This window comes from Euprymna scolopes, chromosome 33 (assembly GCF_053919585.1).
Source record: "Euprymna scolopes isolate OS-2025 chromosome 33, ASM5391958v1, whole genome shotgun sequence".
NCBI classification, from domain to species: domain Eukaryota; kingdom Metazoa; phylum Mollusca; class Cephalopoda; order Sepiida; family Sepiolidae; genus Euprymna; species Euprymna scolopes.
The window spans coordinates 64,496,931-64,516,732 of NC_136514.1; the positions used below are offsets into that span (position 1 = coordinate 64,496,931).

The window sequence follows — 19,802 nt, forward strand, 5'->3', positions numbered from 1 at the left end:
TCTGCTGTTTGACGTGTTTAAAAACAACCACCGGCAATGTCAAGGTCGAACAACCGGTGTTGCTTGAAATGTTCGCCAATCTTTGTCTTCTGCTGCGGAGTATCTAATCTTTACTTGATCCAGTTTATATTTATAAAATGATGGTTCTCATGAACCTTTTGTCTCCGAATTTCTATCCTTGTTTTCGTGTTGACTGTTTAAGACAAGAAAAATTAACTCATCAAAACCACGAACTGGAGCTGGCAAATAAAATGAAATAAATAAAATAAGAAATTAAATTATTGTCAATTTTGAATAAATTCACAATGATTAAAATTTAAAGTGTTAAATGCAAAGTGATGTGTGCACAAGAATTGAATGCATAAGGGAGTCACGGAAATTGCTGAAGCAGTTTGCGATATAAAAATCACTTTATTTTATATATATTTTTTGAAAGGGAAGTGTTATATGGGGTCAGTCGTGGAAATTTATGATATTAAAAATTACTTTATATAGATATACTATTATATAAAAATCACTTTGTGTGTGAGTTCCTTCTTCATGGGTTCTGAAACGGCTAAGACTATCTTTTGCAAATTTCACACAAATTATTATTTATATGTCTGGCAGTGTTCCTAGTAGGGTTGGGTCAAATACAATTGTATTTGTATTTCAATTGTATTTAAATACAATTTTAATGTAATTGTATTTGTATTTTTAGATTTAGGAATAAATGTATTTGTATTTGTATTTTTAGACTTAGGAGTAAAAGTATTTGTATTTGTATTTCTGGTAACCTAAACGAAAGTATTTGCATTTCAATTGTTAAAAGTCAGTATTTGATCCAACCCTGTTCACATACATGTTGCGTACGTGTACCAGTCTACCAGCCCTGTCCACTTCCAGTCACACACGCTGCTACTAGTTGAGTGACGATAAGTCTGTGAGTCAAGTAGCTTCAATTCAGGGTTGCCAGCTTGGCTTTTTTAAGGCCAAATTTCGCGAATTTGGCTTTTTTTGAAGCAGTTTGGCTTTCAAAATTTTTGTTTGTTTTTTTTTCAAATTTATGCTTCAAATTTGGCCTTTTTCGGATAATTTTATATAAATATTTATTAAATATGGATTCTTAAAGAAAAAGTTATAATAAAGTAATTTAAACAGTTGTTTGGATGTCTAAACTTGTAGATTTAAAAAAAAAACTTTTGACCTCCCACTCCCATTCATGGATTTACACCCTCTCGCACTAAGCGAATCTCACACCTAAATGTTTAATCCGGTTTCACAGTTACTTACTAAATGTCTATATGGACCCTTTCAAAGAGTTCACAATTGAGTATGAAACCATTTTGGGGACATTTTTTAGTGCTGGCGCCTTGTCCCTGCCAATTAGGTCACTGAGTATATTTCCTCTGAAATAATTAATTCTTGTATTTTTCGTTTGAAATTCTTTAAAAGTAGTGTTTTGAAATTAATTGAATTAATTTATTTTCAATTTATAGAAATTTGAAAACTTACAACTTTAAATAGCTATAGTTATATTTAAAATGAATATTTTTAAGTATTCATATACTTTTTCCTGAGTAGTCCCAAAAGTTTAATTAAAAGTCAATAATTATAGATTTTCTAACTATCTTGGATTAATAGACACATTTGCCTTAATAATGACGCATAGATTGTTCTTGGAAACAAAGTCTAGTTTTAGAGTTATGACTAAAATTAAATTTATCAATATTTTAGAGATATTTTAAGTTGATACCTCCAATCCCCTGAGTAAATTTGGTCTTCTGACGACTGACATAATTCTTTTAAGAATATGATTGACAAATAGAAACTTATTTACAAATTGTACCAATAAATATGGTATGGAAAAAATGGCACTAGTAAAAATGGTAAGTAGATGTGGAGTCTAAGATAATAACCAACTACTTTTCAATTATGCTGTCATCTTAGAAATCTGTCGATTATACTCGCATGTTTACTCATTGTGTTTTCTTCAGATTTCATGTGTAATACTAAATAGATTGTAACTCCAAATGGTTACTAATATCATAATCGTAAAAAAAACATTTATAAACATCTCTTTTATGTAATCTGTCCCCGTTGTCAATCAATGCTTACATTAAAGTGTAGTACCTGCTCTGATGACCTAACTTTATCTAGTCTGTCCTTGGTCGATGAAAGAAAAATTCTTCTAAATTGGGGTATATATTTTTGGCTATGGGAGATAAATTCTGTGTCTTTTACTTTTTAAGGCAATTTCATTTGGTTTTACAATTTTGCCAGTCAGACTTAGAGATAGAAAAAAGTTAACTACCCTAAAAAGTTATGATGGCCCGAAAATGAAAGATCATTTTATGTATAATTTATATGCGAAACTAATTACTTAATTTAAATTATAAAATATTCCTTTTCTAGATGTTCACAAGTAATCTTTTGAAAAAAAGTAGAATTACATTTTTAGGAGGGATAGCTGAGGGTTCTCATCTACTTTAAAATATAGATATAATTTCATTTTAATTTGACAAACTTCTTAATGTTATCCTGGTGCTTGTCCCTAAAAGTACACAGGTGAAAATATCACTTCCAAATAAATTAACAAGAAAACTCTTTGATATAATTATGCATTAGGCAAAAATATGTTCTACACCAAAAATCTTATCTCCCCAATTTTACGTATTTGCAAATCATAAAACTATGATAAAATAATTAAAAATCCACTCAATAAATATCCTAATCTTTAAACAAAAAACAAACAAAATAAATTACTTATACCAAATGCAGTAGGACTTAATTATCTATCGACCGTATAATTTTAACATGCTGCAACTCTTAATTGTTTTTATATTTCAAAATGTTAATATGTGTTCTAAATGATCTTTACCCAACATTCCTATTATTATTAAACGTTTCATTTACTTATTTGTAAATGAACATTTATAGATCAATTTTGACAATTTTCTGTACAATAACATGTTTTTAACAAATAAAAATTATTTTAGGACAGAAAAATTAAAAGCAGCGGCTGCCAGCGATTAAATCGTTGAATTAAGTTTCTATTTTCAAGATTTTAAAAAATTAATTAAATTCAGGTAAATATGGCAGTGGTAAAATTTTATTTGGGCTTTTTCAGATTATTACAAATAAATATCTATAAAATAATTATTAAGTAAAACATTATAATTATTTTTTTAGTACTTCTACAGAAATTGAACCTAACTTAACCAAGTTTTAGAGAAATGAGAGATTAGCCAGCACTTCTCGAACGGTCCTACTTTTCCGTTGTTAATGTGCCATTTTTACTTATTTATTCACTTTATTTTATTTGTATTTTGAGATTGAGGAATAAAAGTATTTGTATTTGTATTTTTAGCGTTAGTATTTGTATTTGTATTTGTATTTTTAGAGTTAGGAATAAAAGTATTTGTATTTGTATTTCTGGTAACCTTAACGAAAGTATTTGTATTTGTATTTCAATTGTTAAAAGTCAGTATTTGATCCAACCCTGGTTCCTAGATATGTTTTGTACAGAAATTCATCTGATAAGTATCAAAAATCAAAAAATCCAATCCTAAAAATAGTCTTTCTTTCTTATAGTTAAAAAATAATTTTTACAGGGGAATATTTTATGTTACATCGGTCAAATCTCAGCAAATCATTTCTTCTTTAAAAAAAACAGAATTATTGTCATCTGGAGATATAGCTCAGTGGTAACTACAGATATCCCCTGTTCAAGCCCAGATGTACCTCACCATTTTATTTTAATTTTCTCTTATTAATGAGTTCACTTTATAATAAAAGAAGAGGTTCATTTAAAATTGCTGCAAATCATTTCTTCATTTGCATATTTTAAAACTAAACATTAATCAAAAGTTACTTTTCTAGGGCATTCATCGTCAAGCCCAAATATCAGTTGACATGATATTGTAAACAAACACGGACATAATTTGATGAACGACATTAGCATTTTATTTCTTTATTTTTTTTTTAATTAGTCCACTGGGCAAATTATTCCTTGTAATATATAATATTCAATGGAGGATTGCTTCTATAATAATACATACGCAATCTGCATGAATTAAAATATCATGTTTAAGCATATTGTATGACCGGGCAATGCTGGGTATCCAGCTAGTGTGTGTATATATATATATATATATATGCAAAATGAATGCCAATGCTCAAAATTTTTTTTTTAAATGAAGAGTAGATAATGCACTGTGGATGTGTTATCGACAGCTCCAGTAACTCTCGCTTCTCCTTTTTTGTCCCTCAGTCCTCATTTCCAATGAGTGATTTTTCTGACAAAGGGTGAAGAAAAAGCTGCTTTCCAGGTCGGTAGTACTTCGTGAATAGTAGCCTGAGATGTCGGAAATTTTCTGTTTCTATGTCTATCCTTGTGGGCATGTCACTAGTAAGGGTACTGGAGACAAATGTTTCATCTGGGTTGACGTTATCTGCCTGATTAACCACTAAGGAAGCTGTCCTATCATCAGGTGCAAAGTACTGGGGTTGCTGTATTGCCATTTGGTGAATGGATGCTGGATCATGCAGCAGTTTCTACTGGGGCCTTTCGATGCCATACTAGTGGGTAATTGTTACAGCTTTACCTTATTATGTGCTACAAAAAAAAAAGATTTCCTGTGTTTTTCTCTCTTACTTTCCTCTCTCTGTCCTGCTCTAACCAAGTCTGTCGACCTGTTCCACAAATCCCAAAATCTCAACATGCAATATCACCAGAAAAAAAATATGAATAAACCTAGAACCCCATCCTCCAACGTAGAACCCTACTACCATGTCTCCTTCTCCAACATCAGGGGCCTACATTCCAACCTTCCAGAGGTTGAAACCCAATCACAGAAGACGAAACCGGAATATTCTTTCTAAGCGAAACTGGCATAGGGCCAAGCACTTCCCTAGATGAGTTCATAAAGGATACTCTAACTTAACATCTAAATCTGACCCCAAAGATCGCCATGGGCATCAAATATGTACCTACATTAAAGATGGCTTTCCGTGGGGTAGGGATATCTCTAGAGAAGACCCTAATTTACCTTATATTTGCTTCCGAGTTGCACTTGCTTACACCACTGCATTTATATTTGCCCTCTATTGCCCCCACAACAGCGGGGTTATTATCTTTAAGGGTATATCTGAGAAAATTGACCGCATCCTATCTGCTCATCCTTCGGCTAACATTCACATTTGCGGTGACTTCAATGTCTATAATGTGGAATGGCTGACCCACTCAAATAAGACAGATGATATGGGGATGTTCTGTCATGATTTTGCCATTTCCTATGACCTCACTCAGATTGTTCATGAACCCACCTGTGTGTCCGATACTACCGGTCAGTATGCAAGCCTTCTAGACTTTTTTCTCGCAACTTCCCCTGAGTTATGTTCATGTTCCGTTCTATCTCCTCTGGGATCCTCCGATCACTCTGTTGTAAGAACTCCGTTTTTTAAGATAAAAATGAAATGTAATAAGTCTTCAGACATACCTCTCCACTGTACTGTATATCAATACTCAATCGCTGACTGGGATAGCCTCCGTACATTCATATCTGATCTACCTCTGCATTCCATGTTTAAAAAGGATGTATCAGACCTGACCGAATGGTTAATTGTAGGCATAGACCGATTCATACCATCCAAAAAATTCCAACAAAAACCTAACAGCCAGCCATGGTTCTCCCCAGAATGTACTGCTGCCATCGTGCACAGAAATCACTTTTTCCATAGCTACCAACCTAATAGATGCACTGAGACTAAAGCTGCTTTCAGGACTACCAGCAACCACTGTAAAAGCGCAATAAAACATGCAAGAGAGCTATATGCTCAGTCCGTTAAATCCAAAGTAGCTGAGCAGCGGCTTGGTTCCCACCAGTTTTGGCAAAGAGCAAACAGGATCCTGAACAGAAGCATGCGTTTTACCCCAACCATCATTAATGGACCTGAGGTCATCTCGTCAGCATCAGACAAGGCCAAACTATTTGCCAAGAACTTTGCAGCTAATTCTACCCCATGCGACAAAAGCCATCAACTCCCCGTATTTCCTCCTATAACAGACAACACGCTATGCAACATACAAATATCTGTGCGTGATGTCGTCAAGCTAATTAAGAACCTTGATTCCAGTAAAGCAACTGGACCCGACGGCTTTCCAATTATAGTGATGAAAAAGCTTCAACCTGAACTTGCCCCCATACTTACAAAACTGTTTAAGCGTTGCCTTAAGGAGAAGTGCTTTCTGAAACCCTGGAAAACCCCATCAGTATGGCCTGTATTTAAGAATTCAGGTGATAAGTCATCTCCCTCTCAGTACAAACCAATGTCTCCTGTGTGTCATGAGTAAGCTGCTGGAATCCATATTAAATAGAGAAATAGTGAACCACCTCAGCAGAAATAAACTTCTTAGTGACACACAATATGGTTTCCGTTCTGCTAATGGTTATATCATAGGATTAGTGAATCTCTTGACAAAAGCTTCAATAAGGTATGGCATAAGAGCCTACTTCACAAAATTTCCAGCTACGGTATAACTGGAAATGTTTTCTCAATTATTAAATCATTTCTCTCTGATAGGCTCATAAGAGTAGTGGTTGATGGGCAGAAATCAGAGGCCCACAGTATTAATGCTGGAGTCCCCCAGGGGTCCATCCTGGGCCCAACACTCTTCCTGATCTACATCAATGATCTCCCAAAACACATACTTAAATCATTCATTGACATCTATGCTGATGACACGACCATCTATGGCAACACATCAAAGGCCGTAAATGACGAAGTTCTCTCTGATTCTCTCTCCTCTGATCTTGAGCGCATGGTACAGTGGGGAAGAGGTGGCTGGTTACTTTTAATGCATCTAAAACTAAGCTCCTATCTTTACATTATCAACGCTCTTATCTCCATTTGGCATCAATTGAAATGGATGGCTCTCGTCTTGGGAAGGCTCCATGTTTTGACAAGCTTCTTGGTTTGACCTTTACTCCTGATCTGAAGTGGAACATCAAGCAAGTCTGTTGCCCAGGTCACTGCGAAAATGGTGGGGTCCTTCTATCGCTCCAGAAGATATCTCACTACTGATGCAATTCTCTATCTATATAAAAGCCAAGTACATCCAAGGATGGAGGAGCTGCCAAAAACAGCCTATCCTGCCGTGACAGAGTACAAAATAGACTTTGTGGTTTAGTGGGGGATGCCCTTTTCTCTTCTCTGCAACCTCTCTCCCACAGAAAAGACGTTGCGAGCCTGTCTTTGTTTTATCATTATTTTCATGGCAAGTGCTCGTCTGAGCTCCAATCTCTGATCCCCCCTCGTCAATCTTTCATGATAAACACCCGTCTAGCTGAAACCACTGTCAATAATTTTCCTCACTCTTTATCTGTGCCTAAATCAAAATGTAGATTCCATGAACAAAGCTTCTGTCTTAGAAGTGCACGCCTGTGGAACTCTCTTCTGTTTGCCTGTTTCCCACCTGACTATAACTTGGATGTCTTCAAGTCCAACATAAACAAATTCCTGATGAACCGCTCCCTTAACTTTATCAAATCTCCGATACTAACAATCACTACGATACTATCCCATTGATTACTGTACACGCAATAACCCTTATCCCCAAGTGGCTTCTGGGCCTTGATAAATGGTGACCTTCATGTAAAAAAAAAAAAAAAAAACATTGGATAAGGCAGGGTAGGCTAGGGCAGTAGCCCTGTAGATCCGTGGACCTTTATTTCTCTCATTCATAAATGACCTTGCTGATAAAACTGTCTCTGAGATGGGTATATTTTCTGATGACACCATGCTATATAACCGACACAAGGAGAAAATAAATGGACACATACTTAAGAAATGGCTGAAACTGAGGAAAACCTCCAATCTGTATTGGAATGGGGACATAAATGGATGGTAACATTCAATGCTGCGTCTTTCCTTTAATAATTACAAAAAACATTCTCAACTACTGATAGACATGGCTAATGATACATCATCTGAAAGCTCTTCATTCAAATTCTTGGCTTAACATTCACAGGGACCATGAATTGGGACAAATGCATCAAGAGCATTGCCAAGGCTACTGTGGAAAAAGTGAGCTCTCTCTACCATGCTAAAAAGTTAGTTGTGCCTGAGACTATTCTGTACCTATACAAGACCTTCATTTGTCGATGTATGGAGTATTGTTGGCCCATTTGTGCTGCTGCATCTGCTACTAGTCTTTCACTGCTAGACAGGGTTCAAAAATGAGTTGCCAACCTAATAGGTCCTGCACTGTCAACCAAATACCAACCTCTGTTGCATCGACAAAAAGTTGCATCCTTGTGCCTATTTTACAAATATTTTAATGGAAGGTGCTCTGACTAACTCAAGTCCTTGTACCCTATCAATGTAAATATCCCCAACTAACTCACAAGCAGCAAAATTTCACCCCTACACTGTAGAGATTGGTAGATGCCAGACAGCCTTCTACTTGAATAGTTTATTCTTTTGAATTGCTAGACTTTGGAACTCCCTCCTGAGTCCTTGTTTTCATGACTACTGACATGCAGAAGTTCAAGTGTAATGTGAACAGACATCTTGCTACTCAACTCCTCACGTAATATCCCTGCAGATTTTGTCCCAAATAGTAGCCCCTTACATCCAAGTGGCAACTGTGCCTTGTGAAAAAGCAATAGAAAAGATGGCCTATGAAAAATCCAAGACAAAAGTCGTTTGTGAGTATTAACAAATTGCAGCAAAACCAAAATACATAAAATCGTTTGATTAAATTTAATGGATATATTTTTTTATATACAAACATTGTTCTCTTATTTTTTAATCATTCTTTTTTTTTCCCCTCATTGTTAAACACACATGATCATCGCAACAGCAATGCAAACCGTTCAAGATATAGCTTGGGTTGCACACAACTCCTCTATATAACAACTCTCACTAAAAATACAAAGAAGTTGAGATATGCAGTTTTATATACGTGGTTATTCTGAGGAAATCTATGATCGAACCATAATTTCATTTTTATAACCATTCTATTCACCATATTTTTACATTTTTTTTTTTTTGAAAACTGGAATATTTTGAAAGCGGAATGTTACGTTGTTACATTAAAAAATCTGTATTGAAAATTTTTTTTTCAAAACAATTTCATTTTTTTTTTTTTAATTTTTCAAACTTTCTCAAATTCGTTCAATTTATTCAAAGGCCCACAGTATTAATGCTGGAGTCCTTCAGGGGTCCATCCTGGGCCCAACACTCTTCCTGATCTACATCAATGTTCTCCTAAAACACATACTTAAGTTATTGTCTGAAAGTGGGAACGCCAAGTGTGCATGTTTAAGAATAATTGTTAAGAAATGTAAAGAAATGAAAATAAAAAAAATCTCCGAGAATTAAATGTTTGAAATGATTTTATTTTAGTTACAAAACGCGAAGGGAAACAACTCTTGAAACAAAGTTTAGCCAACAATCAACGATATAAACAAAATGAACGACATAAAGAAAGTGAAGCTGATGCTTTCCCTCGAACTTTTTTACTTCTAAATCCATTACAAATGGCTGAAGAGAATTATCCACTTCCTGTCAAAACTGGAAATGGTGAGTTATGCTCTTATTAAATGTTTTCTTCATTATTATTTCATGTCTTTATTAATTGATTTCTATTTCATGTCTTTCATTAATAATACTGATTGAAATTTCTATTTCATGTCTTTCATTAATAATACTGATTGAAATGAAAAAAATTATTTATTTTTTGTTTGTTTGACATTGTTTCCATAATCAAATTGTTTTATTGTGGGTTTATTATTTATTTCTAGATTGCTACAAAGAATATGTTTTTTCCCAAGACATATATGAGAAAGTTACAGATAAAAGTCCACTTTTTGGACTTGATTGCGAAATGGTAATTATTTTTATTTAATTCTATTTTTGTTGAATTGGTGCAAATTGAATTGAATGAAAAAATTAGTTTCTCTTTAAACAATTTAACCATTTTGGCGTTTACACATGACCCTTGGATAACTGATGTAAATATTCAATCCCATAAATTGAAAAACGCTATTATTATACACATTTTGTTGAACATGTAAACCTCAGATGTCCATCCAATTCAAATTGCCTTAGCATTGTAGAATATGCTGACTACACTTCTGCAGAGGAATAATGACCCATGATTCTGAGAATGAGATCCTGGTTGCTAATAACTATGGAACTAAAAGGTGGTTCACTTTGACTTTCACTTGACAAGAGGTCAGAGAGACCTAATCCCATCAATCTGCTGTTCATGCCAAGTTCCGTCATATATAAACCATAACTAAAGCTTACACCCTTCCAGACCGTTACTGATATGACTAAAATATATTCCAAAATATAAACTGGAAAGTGGTGGCTGAAAGTCAATCAATTTGGAAAAAACTTGACATAACTGCTAAGCTCAGATGACATGATATACTTGGATAGCAGAAATGATGCAATATGGCTGCTTAAGGACTCTTCTCAAAATAAGTGTACTGTCATAGTGAGGCAAATGGGTTTTCCAATTTTGGACTTCAAGGTAGACAGGGAATATGGTTGATGAAAGAAATTAAGAATTATTCATGCCCCATCTATGAAAATTTCTCAAATTTTGTTGTATTTGAAGCAAGTAAAATAATTTAACTGAATTCTTACAGAATAATATTTTTTAAAATTTTTAACTCCGGAGAAATTGAACATTACTTGTGAAAGTCAATTGAAAAAAAAAATATACATGTATGTATGTGTGTGTGTGTGTGTGTGTGTGTGTGTGTATATATATATATATATATATATATATATATAGCTTGTTTATTATGCAAACATTATTGGTTACATATGTGCATACATGTTTCAGTGGAATCTTAGTTCAAAGAGACCACTTTATCAGGCCAAGGATGGATAGGTTTCTGAAACTAGCCTCAAGGTTCATTCATTTTATATATAAAATATTCCAGTGTGATTTACACTCTAAAAGAAAGAGGGTATAATTTGTGAATGTGGACAGTAAGGGTTTAGGAGGGAGATGTGGTAAAGAAGGGGAGTAGTGTTGGGAGAAAGGGAAGAAGTGGAGGGAAGTAATCCTGTTTCGTTAAGCTGTGACAATCAGTTTCATTTTAATTTGAAAGTTATTAACTGGTCTAAGTGTTAGCTTTGAATCTGAAGTAATATAAAACCCCCATCATGATTGTTGCCTTATTTTAACTCTTTATGCCTAGTTTTTCTTTTATGGTGGCACATTCCTTATCTATTTCAGATTCAAAGCTAACACTTAAACCAATTAATAACCTTCAAATTGAAATGAAACCAATACCTTCCACCCCACTGCTTAACCGGCTGTGATGATTTACTTCTCTTCTTTACACCTCCTTCCTAAGCCCCTACTGTCCACATTCACAAATTATACAACCTCCTTTCTTTTAGAGTGTTAACCACACCTGAATATTTTTATATAAAACAAATGATCCTTGAGTCTAGTTTCAGAAGCTTTTTCTTCCTTGGTCTAACGAGCTGGGTCTCATTGAATTGATATTCCACTAAAACATGTAGTATGCACATATGTAACCAATAATATTTGTATAATAAACAGACTATATACCAGCTCTGTCCTACATTGAGCACTCTTTAATAATCACGTGAGTTTCATTCAATTTACATCTAGGAAACCAATCTGCATAACCATAATGTATGCATATATATATATATATACACACACACACACACACACATATATATATATACACACACACACACACACACATATATATACATATATATATATATATATATATATATATATATATATATATATATATATATATATATTGGAATAAATTACAACTTAATAAAAAAAATCCATGAAACCAGTATAAAATTCTTCCTCTATCAATCATAAAATCCTTTACAGGGAGCAGTGAAATTTCCCTGCACATAATTGAAGAAATAAAATCTGAATTGAAAAAATCAAAAATAAAATAAATAAATAAATAAAAAAGTATAGAAAACATTTTAAAACAATAAAAGACTGATCATTTATTCAAAATGCTCTGAAATTTCAAAAACTTGCCATCTATGAGAAAGGAAAATATAAAAAAAACAGCCTTCTCAGAACAAAAGATAATACTCATGACAATTCGAAGAAAGTATGAAACCAACCATGAAAGACTTGTTTGAAATACTTGATTAAAGAGTTCAGTGCCCAATCCCTTTTAAAACAGACTCCAGTGATCAAAATGTAATCCAAGCTCAACAACTAAATTAAATGAAACAAAACCTGAAGTAATAACTAGAATCTTCTCTAACAAAATTTTTAGATTAAACTACACTGATTCATTCAAACTTTTAATTCAAACTCTATGATAAAAGAAAATCGTCCACTGAATATGAAATCACACATTCTAGTTCCCTCATTTTTTGTTTTGTAAAAATGAAAAAATGCTTTTAAAAGTAACTAAAAACAATGTTGAAAGTATTTCTTTCAAATGCAATGGCTGATTAAAATGGTACCCACAAAAAAGATTAAATTCTGAAATGTTTATTACAGAATCGTACATGTAAAAATTTTTGTTTTCAGTGTAAAACCGAAGATGGAAAAAACTCCCTGACACGTGTCTCCATTGTGAATGAGAAATTGGAAACTGTCTATGACACTTTAGTGAAACCAAAACTTAAAATTATTGATTACCTTTTCCGGTAAGTAACATTTTCCTTTTTTTTTTTTTCCTTTTTTTTTTTTTTCTTTTTCAACTTTTTTGTTTTTTTACCATTTTTGGTTTTTCAGCATTTTTAGGAGTTTTTTTTTTTTTTCAACATTTTTTTTTTTAAGTGAAATTCAGTAAAGTCTTTCTTTAATGACTGTTATTTTTGTGTGTATTTTTAATGATTTTGTAACCCTCAAAAAAATGTTTAATTAATGTTATAGGAACAACTGCAGCATGCTTAGTTGGGACTAATTTGTTGATCCCAGTAGATTATCCAGATAGCATCTCATCATGTAAATAGCTGGAATCTTGTTGCATAGATGACATGCAGCAGCCATTCTTTCCATTTTGTGAATGAGAAAATGGAAACTGTCTATGACATTTTTTCAGTGGTTGTAAATGACAGCACAAAATCATTTTGACTTTAACAACACTTTCAGAGTTTTTCTTTTTCAGTATACTGTATAAATAATATCTCCCAGAGAGAGAAGCAGCAGTTGTCTCAAAGCATAGCTGCTCTCTCTAGCAGTTTAATAAAAAAAAAATTCAGCTTATTCTGTACGTATTTTTAACAACTTCCTATCTATGACACAATATCCTGACACATGCTAGTTTTTAATTTTGAATGAAATTTTCCATTATTCTGCTTACCCTAACCATAATTGTAATATTATTTTACCTATGCCGAATGTGATTCAGGAAATTGTGTTAAAATCTTTGTTCCTCCATTAACTGGTTAAAATTGTTTTTTATCTGAAATATTCAAATCAATCAAGTCTGACTCAAGGTCATTCAATCTTGTACATTTGTTCAAAGGTAAAAAAAAAAAATGCAATTGTGAAACTGTTAGAAGCCATGATTACTGCTTTTCATAAGATTTTATTAATTAATTTTTACTTGTACAGAATTTCACCTGAATTTGGCTGACTCGAATTGACTGTTTGCAAATTTGTACTTTTTATAAATGTTTTGTCATACTGATTTTCTACCATTTTTTTTCTTTTTGTTTTTGATGTTAAATGTAAAAAAAAAAAATTCCTAAAATTAAAAGAAAACTTTTTATGAGATCCATAATTATTTTTTAATGACTTTGCTGATCTGTTTTTCATTTGATTAGAATATGTACAGATATTTCTGCAGATCCTGAATAAATTTTTTTTTTTTTTTTTATTCATATCCATTGACTTTACTTAATATTTACATGTTTGAATGCATGACTGTGTGACTTTCTTGGCCAATATTAAAGTATATTTCCAAGAAAAACAATGTTTTCTTTTTTGTTGTTTTTTCTTGTACCGAATTTTAATTCAAGATCTTCTTTCATATTGCTGATAATGATGTCAATATTTGATTCTCACTAACTACAAAGAAAATATTTTATACAAATTACAATAAAAATTGATCATCTCTGCTGTGCACAACTTTAATAAGTATCATGAATGATCACGTAGAAAATGAATGTCTTTTTCATTGTTGTACCTATTTACTATGCCTCCCCACGGGACAGAGTTAGACACCAGGGTCGTTTTTTAACGTGGAGAAAAGGTACAAAAATAAAAATTGTCTCAGTCGTGAAGGATTTCTCCTCCACCGAAAGAGAACAAGAAATAGAAGTGCAGCATCTGAAGAACAAATACTACACTTTGATCTTGTCCCGAAGGCCAAATGCAATGCTTCACATGTGTTGCTAATTAAAAAAGAATAAAACAGGATTAATTTTTGTTTTCTGAGTTTATTATTACATATGTGCAACTTATTAATATGTTTACTTTTAAAATGGAAGCCAATCTTTGTTATGAAATAAAGTGCCACAAATGTTTCGGTCTCATGAAATCTTATGTCATATGTGTTTTGACTGAAATAAAATTCACTATTTTGTAAAATACTGATGTAAAAAATCTCTGTATTCAAGATTAGAATGTCTGCAAATTCAACATAGCTTCGATTTCAGACATGTCCAACTCTGTATAATAATTGTCCTGCGGTAAATATTTTAATTTCAAGACTTTATTGTTTCTGTAGATTCAGTGGAATAACTCCCAAAATGATGGAATCTGCAACTACAACTTTACAAGACGTACAGCAGAAAATTAAATCTTTGCTTCCAAAAGATGCAATTTTGTGTGGACAGTCGTTGAATTTTGATCTGGACAGTTTACAGGTAAATTCTACTCTTTTCTATCTTTCTTTACTGTTTAATTCTTCTGGTGGATGTACTCCTTATACCATCCAGATTTAACCCCCACCCCTGAGGTCATCAGATCTAAGCACATCTATTGTATCATTTTTGTATCATTTGTCGTTTCCATACAACACATATTTTCAACCCTTATTGGTTAGGTTTTGCATACATCATCACACTTCATATGTCTGATAGACCTTTCCCTTGGTCGACAAATGGTAACATTATGCTATTTTTGCAATAGAAAGAAAAGAGAAAATTGAATTTCACACAACTTGTCTTTCTCCAACATGTGATAAATTTCATTAAATAAAAATGTTTCATTTTTTAATCTATAACAATAACATGCATGAAGGCGTTTTTCAATCAATCTGCTTTCAGGAAAAATAATCTGATTAAAATCATGTTGATACTGGTCCCTTTAAGATTACCAAAGTTATGCAACATTGCTCTGGTCAGTATTTCAGTGAAAATATCAGGTGCTTTATGTAAAACGTGCCGACTGCCAATCTATAACTACAACGAATCATAACACTTGGACTGTACCAACCTAATATTGGCTGCTAATGAGAGATCAATTTTAAATGTCATTACTTTTGCACTTTTTTTTTAACATTAAACAAATTTTTAAACAACCCTTAAATATTTAATAAAATTAATGAAATAGTTATTATCAAGGCTATGATATTCTTATTCTTTTCACTCTCAAGTATGTATTCATTGATATCTTATGTTTTTATATAGTGATGTGATTCTCAATTGTTAACTGTGTCAGATATATATTCGCAAGTCAAAACAATAATAAGAATATTCTGTTGTCCGAGCCCTAATGATAGAGGGGGAGGTGGTGGTAATAGTAGTAGTAGCCCTAGTTATTACCAAAAAAAAAAAAATAAATAAAATAGACATCTGTCCAACACAGAGGAGCAATTTGATTATTTCAGGAAAAAAGAGTTTTAAATATCTTGCTATAATTGACACGTTTTTTATATTTCCAAATGTCCAGTTCAAAAATGCAATTGTAAGACACCTGTTAAAGTTGTTGCAGTAATTTATTCAATTCCTAATTATAGAAATGTTAGAATGAAACAAACTTTTTACTGTTGAAAAACTTATTTGATAAAATTTGTTCATGTTCTATGAACACTAAACCACTAGTTTTCTCTTCTCTTAGAAACGTTTGGAAAATTCTAAAAATTTATAAATAAACGTTTTCACTTATAAAAACCAGTTGAAAGATTAAAACAAAACTGGCTTTCACTTATTTTGTTAAATGATTACTGACTCATGTTTTTATCAATTTATAGATGTTCCACCCTTATGTGATAGACACAAGTACCATCTACAATCTTTCTGGTTTTAGGAATAGAAAAGTTGGTCTAAAAAGGCTTTCATTTCATTTTCTTGGGTAAGTTATTCACACATCTTTTTTTTTTCTCTTTTTATAACCTTTTCTATTCCAAATTTTTTGTTTTTTATTGAATATTCATAAGCAATTTGCAGAAGAAATTTCAGCTTTGTTATGTTAACATGAAAAATAAATGTTACTATGAAGTTCTATTCGAATAGTGATAAAGATGTGTGGTTTTTTAATCTATTCTTTATGAACGATTGTGGTGGACTACCCTCATTTTAAATATAACCATAGTTTTATAATGTAAAATATGTTATTTGATAGTATTTTTCTATATTGTTTTTACTGTTGGCATACACAAGGAACTAAATTCATTAAATATTTTTAAGAATTGTCAAAAAATGTTTGTGGAAAAATTTTCCAATTCTATTTTTTATCTGCGATGCAAACCAAATGCTTTTATTTCTCTTATTAGTTATTTTATTCTAACTTCGTTTAGTATTAGCCATAATCTTTTAATATGTTATTATTTAGCATTATAAGTTGATGTTTTTTCTTTTTAGCTAATTTTTAAATTGAGATGAATTGTATAAAAGAAACTCAAAAATACCATCAGTCGTTCAAATATTATAAAAATATAAAGTACTGAAATTTTTGTTTTTATTGGACGTTTTACTTTTAAATAATCCTTTAAAAATCCTTGTTTCAATAAATTCAGTAAATTCGTGACTATTTATTTTTTTTTAAGTTATTCTCATGAAACTTGGCAAAACGATGTGCTTTTTTTATGTAGTTTTATGTATTTCTTTCTATGAATATAATCAAGATGTGTGAAGCAGAGATTGTGGAAATATATTATTCACTTGGTTGAAAACACTGGGAAGATAATTTATGATATCATAAGGGATGACATCATCAATTAAAATAGATCATAGATGACCCGTGTATGTCAGATTATCAAATATGGAATAGGAACATTATTTAAAAAGAAAATAAAAGTTAAACAAAAAAAAAAACTTTTAAACATGGAAAGTATTTTTTTATTTATTATTATTTTTTTCTTTTTAAGAGAAAAATTTTTTTTTGTATTTTTCAAAAAAGTTAATAAAAAGAAATGACAAGTGCATCATCTGAATTGTCAACAAAGTTATATTTATTTTCAGGATGATGTTTATTCCGAACAAAAAAAAAACAGAAAAATAAATAGGAAAGAATAAAAGAAATTGTAAGAAAGAAAAAAGAAGGATTGAGCGTTTGCTTTCACAATGCTACTATTACAGACAACTGTCTGTCATAGTGTCAGAAGGGGTAGGCATGTTTTTCAGTTCAGCATATTTGCACTTTTTATTCAGAATTCCATATAACATATGCTTTAAAGAAAACTCTATGCATTTAAAAATATCAAATATCCACATAAAATAACTTCAAAACAATAATCAATATGAAGCTTAATGATTTAATATAGCTTATCAATTAAAAAATATTCTTTAACTTTGCTCAATTATAACTCTGCTTTGCTGATATACAGCAAATTTGAGTAGAACAACTAGTTATCTATGTTTTAAATAGGCTTCAACGTCCAAATTTAACTGCACATTTTAATCAAAATGTATATTTTTGTCTTCAAAAATTTAGTGAAAAATGTTGAAAAAACACAAAAATTGTTCAAAATATGTCTGAATAAATTAACTAAATAAAAAATTGTCTGAATAAAAAATAAGTTTCATATTTAACTTGATATAAGTTTTTTCATTCAATAGCATACCAAAATTATTGATGGCGTTTGTTTACCAACTTTTTTCTTTAGACTTTGAAATAAAATATTTGTAAAATGTTATTCAAAAAGTTCATTTTCGGAATTACATTATTTTATTTATTAAATTTTCTTATTTATTCAAAGAATTGTAAAAACAATTCATTAATAATGAATTCAAAAATTAAAAATTAAAAAAAAAGCATTATTTACTAATTAAAGTTATTAACTTTTTTTTGCCGTTCTATCCATCAATATTTCTTCAAATGTTAGTATCAATCAGACCATTTCTTAAATTATTTGTTTCTACTGCGAAAAAACTCTAGATTTCAATTTTCCGCATTTTCAAGATTATATAAAAACAAATTTTACACTAATGTTTACATGTTCATTCCTGCAAGGAAAATATTGTAATATTCTCTTAAAGTTTCCCTGGAAACTGTTATTAAAATTACATGAAATATTTTTTCAATTATATTGTTTTTTTACTGAAAATATTGAATAAACAATGCTTAATTCAATGATAATATTCTTAGTTGAAGAAATGAATTTTTTTTTTAGTTATATTGATTTCATTAACACAGACTTTAGAGGCTTTTTTTTTTCGTAATGTTAAGTTTTTTTTATTGTAAACATCTATAAGGCTTTATTTTCATTAAAAAAAAGCAAAAATAAATTCATGCATTTTTTTTTAGTAATTAAAAGTTTTAAGTAACAGTGTTTTTGTTTACATAAAATGATGTATTTTCAATTAGAGTTAATAAAATTGTTAAAATGTTTTCATTATATTCTGTGATTAATTAATAAATACTGAAAATTTAATTGATTTCCTGAATTTTGGTGAATTTTTAAGTGAAGGGAGAGCCAAATATTTTGGGGATCGGCCATCCATTTTGCACACACCTATTAATTTTTCACATCGAGTCGATTGTATAACTTACCGCATTTTAAGACATTCTCCTCTGTTGTTCAAGATTAGCTCTATGAAATGGATCTCCTAGCTCACTCCACAAAATAATATGGATTGTTTTGCATGGACATGTAAAATCATGGGTCATACAATAACCTGGGCAAGATAAAGATTATCCTGACTCGTGGCAATTCTTATCAAGAACCAGATATATTTGTTGATGGCCACAGACTTTTTGTTTATGTAGTGTTATTTCAAGGAATGGGTTGTTCAATGCTGAGATAAGTAGACATATTGAACAGGATGGTGTGTCTTTTGCTCATTTGGAAAAGTGAGTGTGGGTACCTGTGTATGAAACCTGTGACAATGAGTTGTTACACCTCGAAATCTGCTGGGAACAATGGAAAAACGATATGCAACAATATGTATAAAAGATGAAAAAGTACAAAAAGGAAAGGGATTAGGTCTACCTATTCTCAAGAAACCTGTGAAATGTGTATAATGGTGGTACACATGAAAATATCAAGATGAAGCCAAATGAAAAATCAATAAGATTTTATTAATAAAAAGAAAATTAGCGAGAAGAAATGGATGGAACAAAAAGCATATATATGTATACCGAAAATAAATAAGCAACAAAAATTCAAACAAAACATCAACCTGTCAACATTGAGTGAGAGAAAGGAAGGGATAAACTTTTTTACGTATGTGAGATTTTTAACTGTCCATTGTTTCCACCATATTTTTGATGTCGGAAAAATATTTTTGATTCCTATTTATTCTCTCTTCCTCTTTATTCCTTCTTTGTCTTGATTAGAAACGCAACGGAACTTTTCACCTCAGTTGTCGTCTGCTCAACTTTGTCGTTTTCCCAACTTCATCCCTAGCAGTCTCTTTTCCCAACTATCACCAGCCGA

At 31.4% G+C, this 19,802-nt stretch overlaps 1 protein-coding gene across 2 annotated transcripts in view; it reads left to right on the forward strand.

Moving 5' to 3' along the window:
- Window positions 1-19,802, forward strand: part of LOC145258272 (RNA exonuclease 5-like) — a 74,951-nt gene that overhangs the window by 25,552 nt on the left and 29,597 nt on the right. For both annotated transcript variants that reach the window (XM_080116268.1, XM_080116269.1), the window contains exons 6-10: window positions 9,391-9,567; window positions 9,789-9,874; window positions 12,560-12,678; window positions 14,709-14,847; window positions 16,176-16,276. In XM_080116268.1, the coding sequence (XP_079972394.1) occupies window positions 9,391-9,567; window positions 9,789-9,874; window positions 12,560-12,678; window positions 14,709-14,847; window positions 16,176-16,276 (622 nt within the window). The remainder of the gene's footprint in view (window positions 1-9,390; window positions 9,568-9,788; window positions 9,875-12,559; window positions 12,679-14,708; window positions 14,848-16,175; window positions 16,277-19,802) is intronic.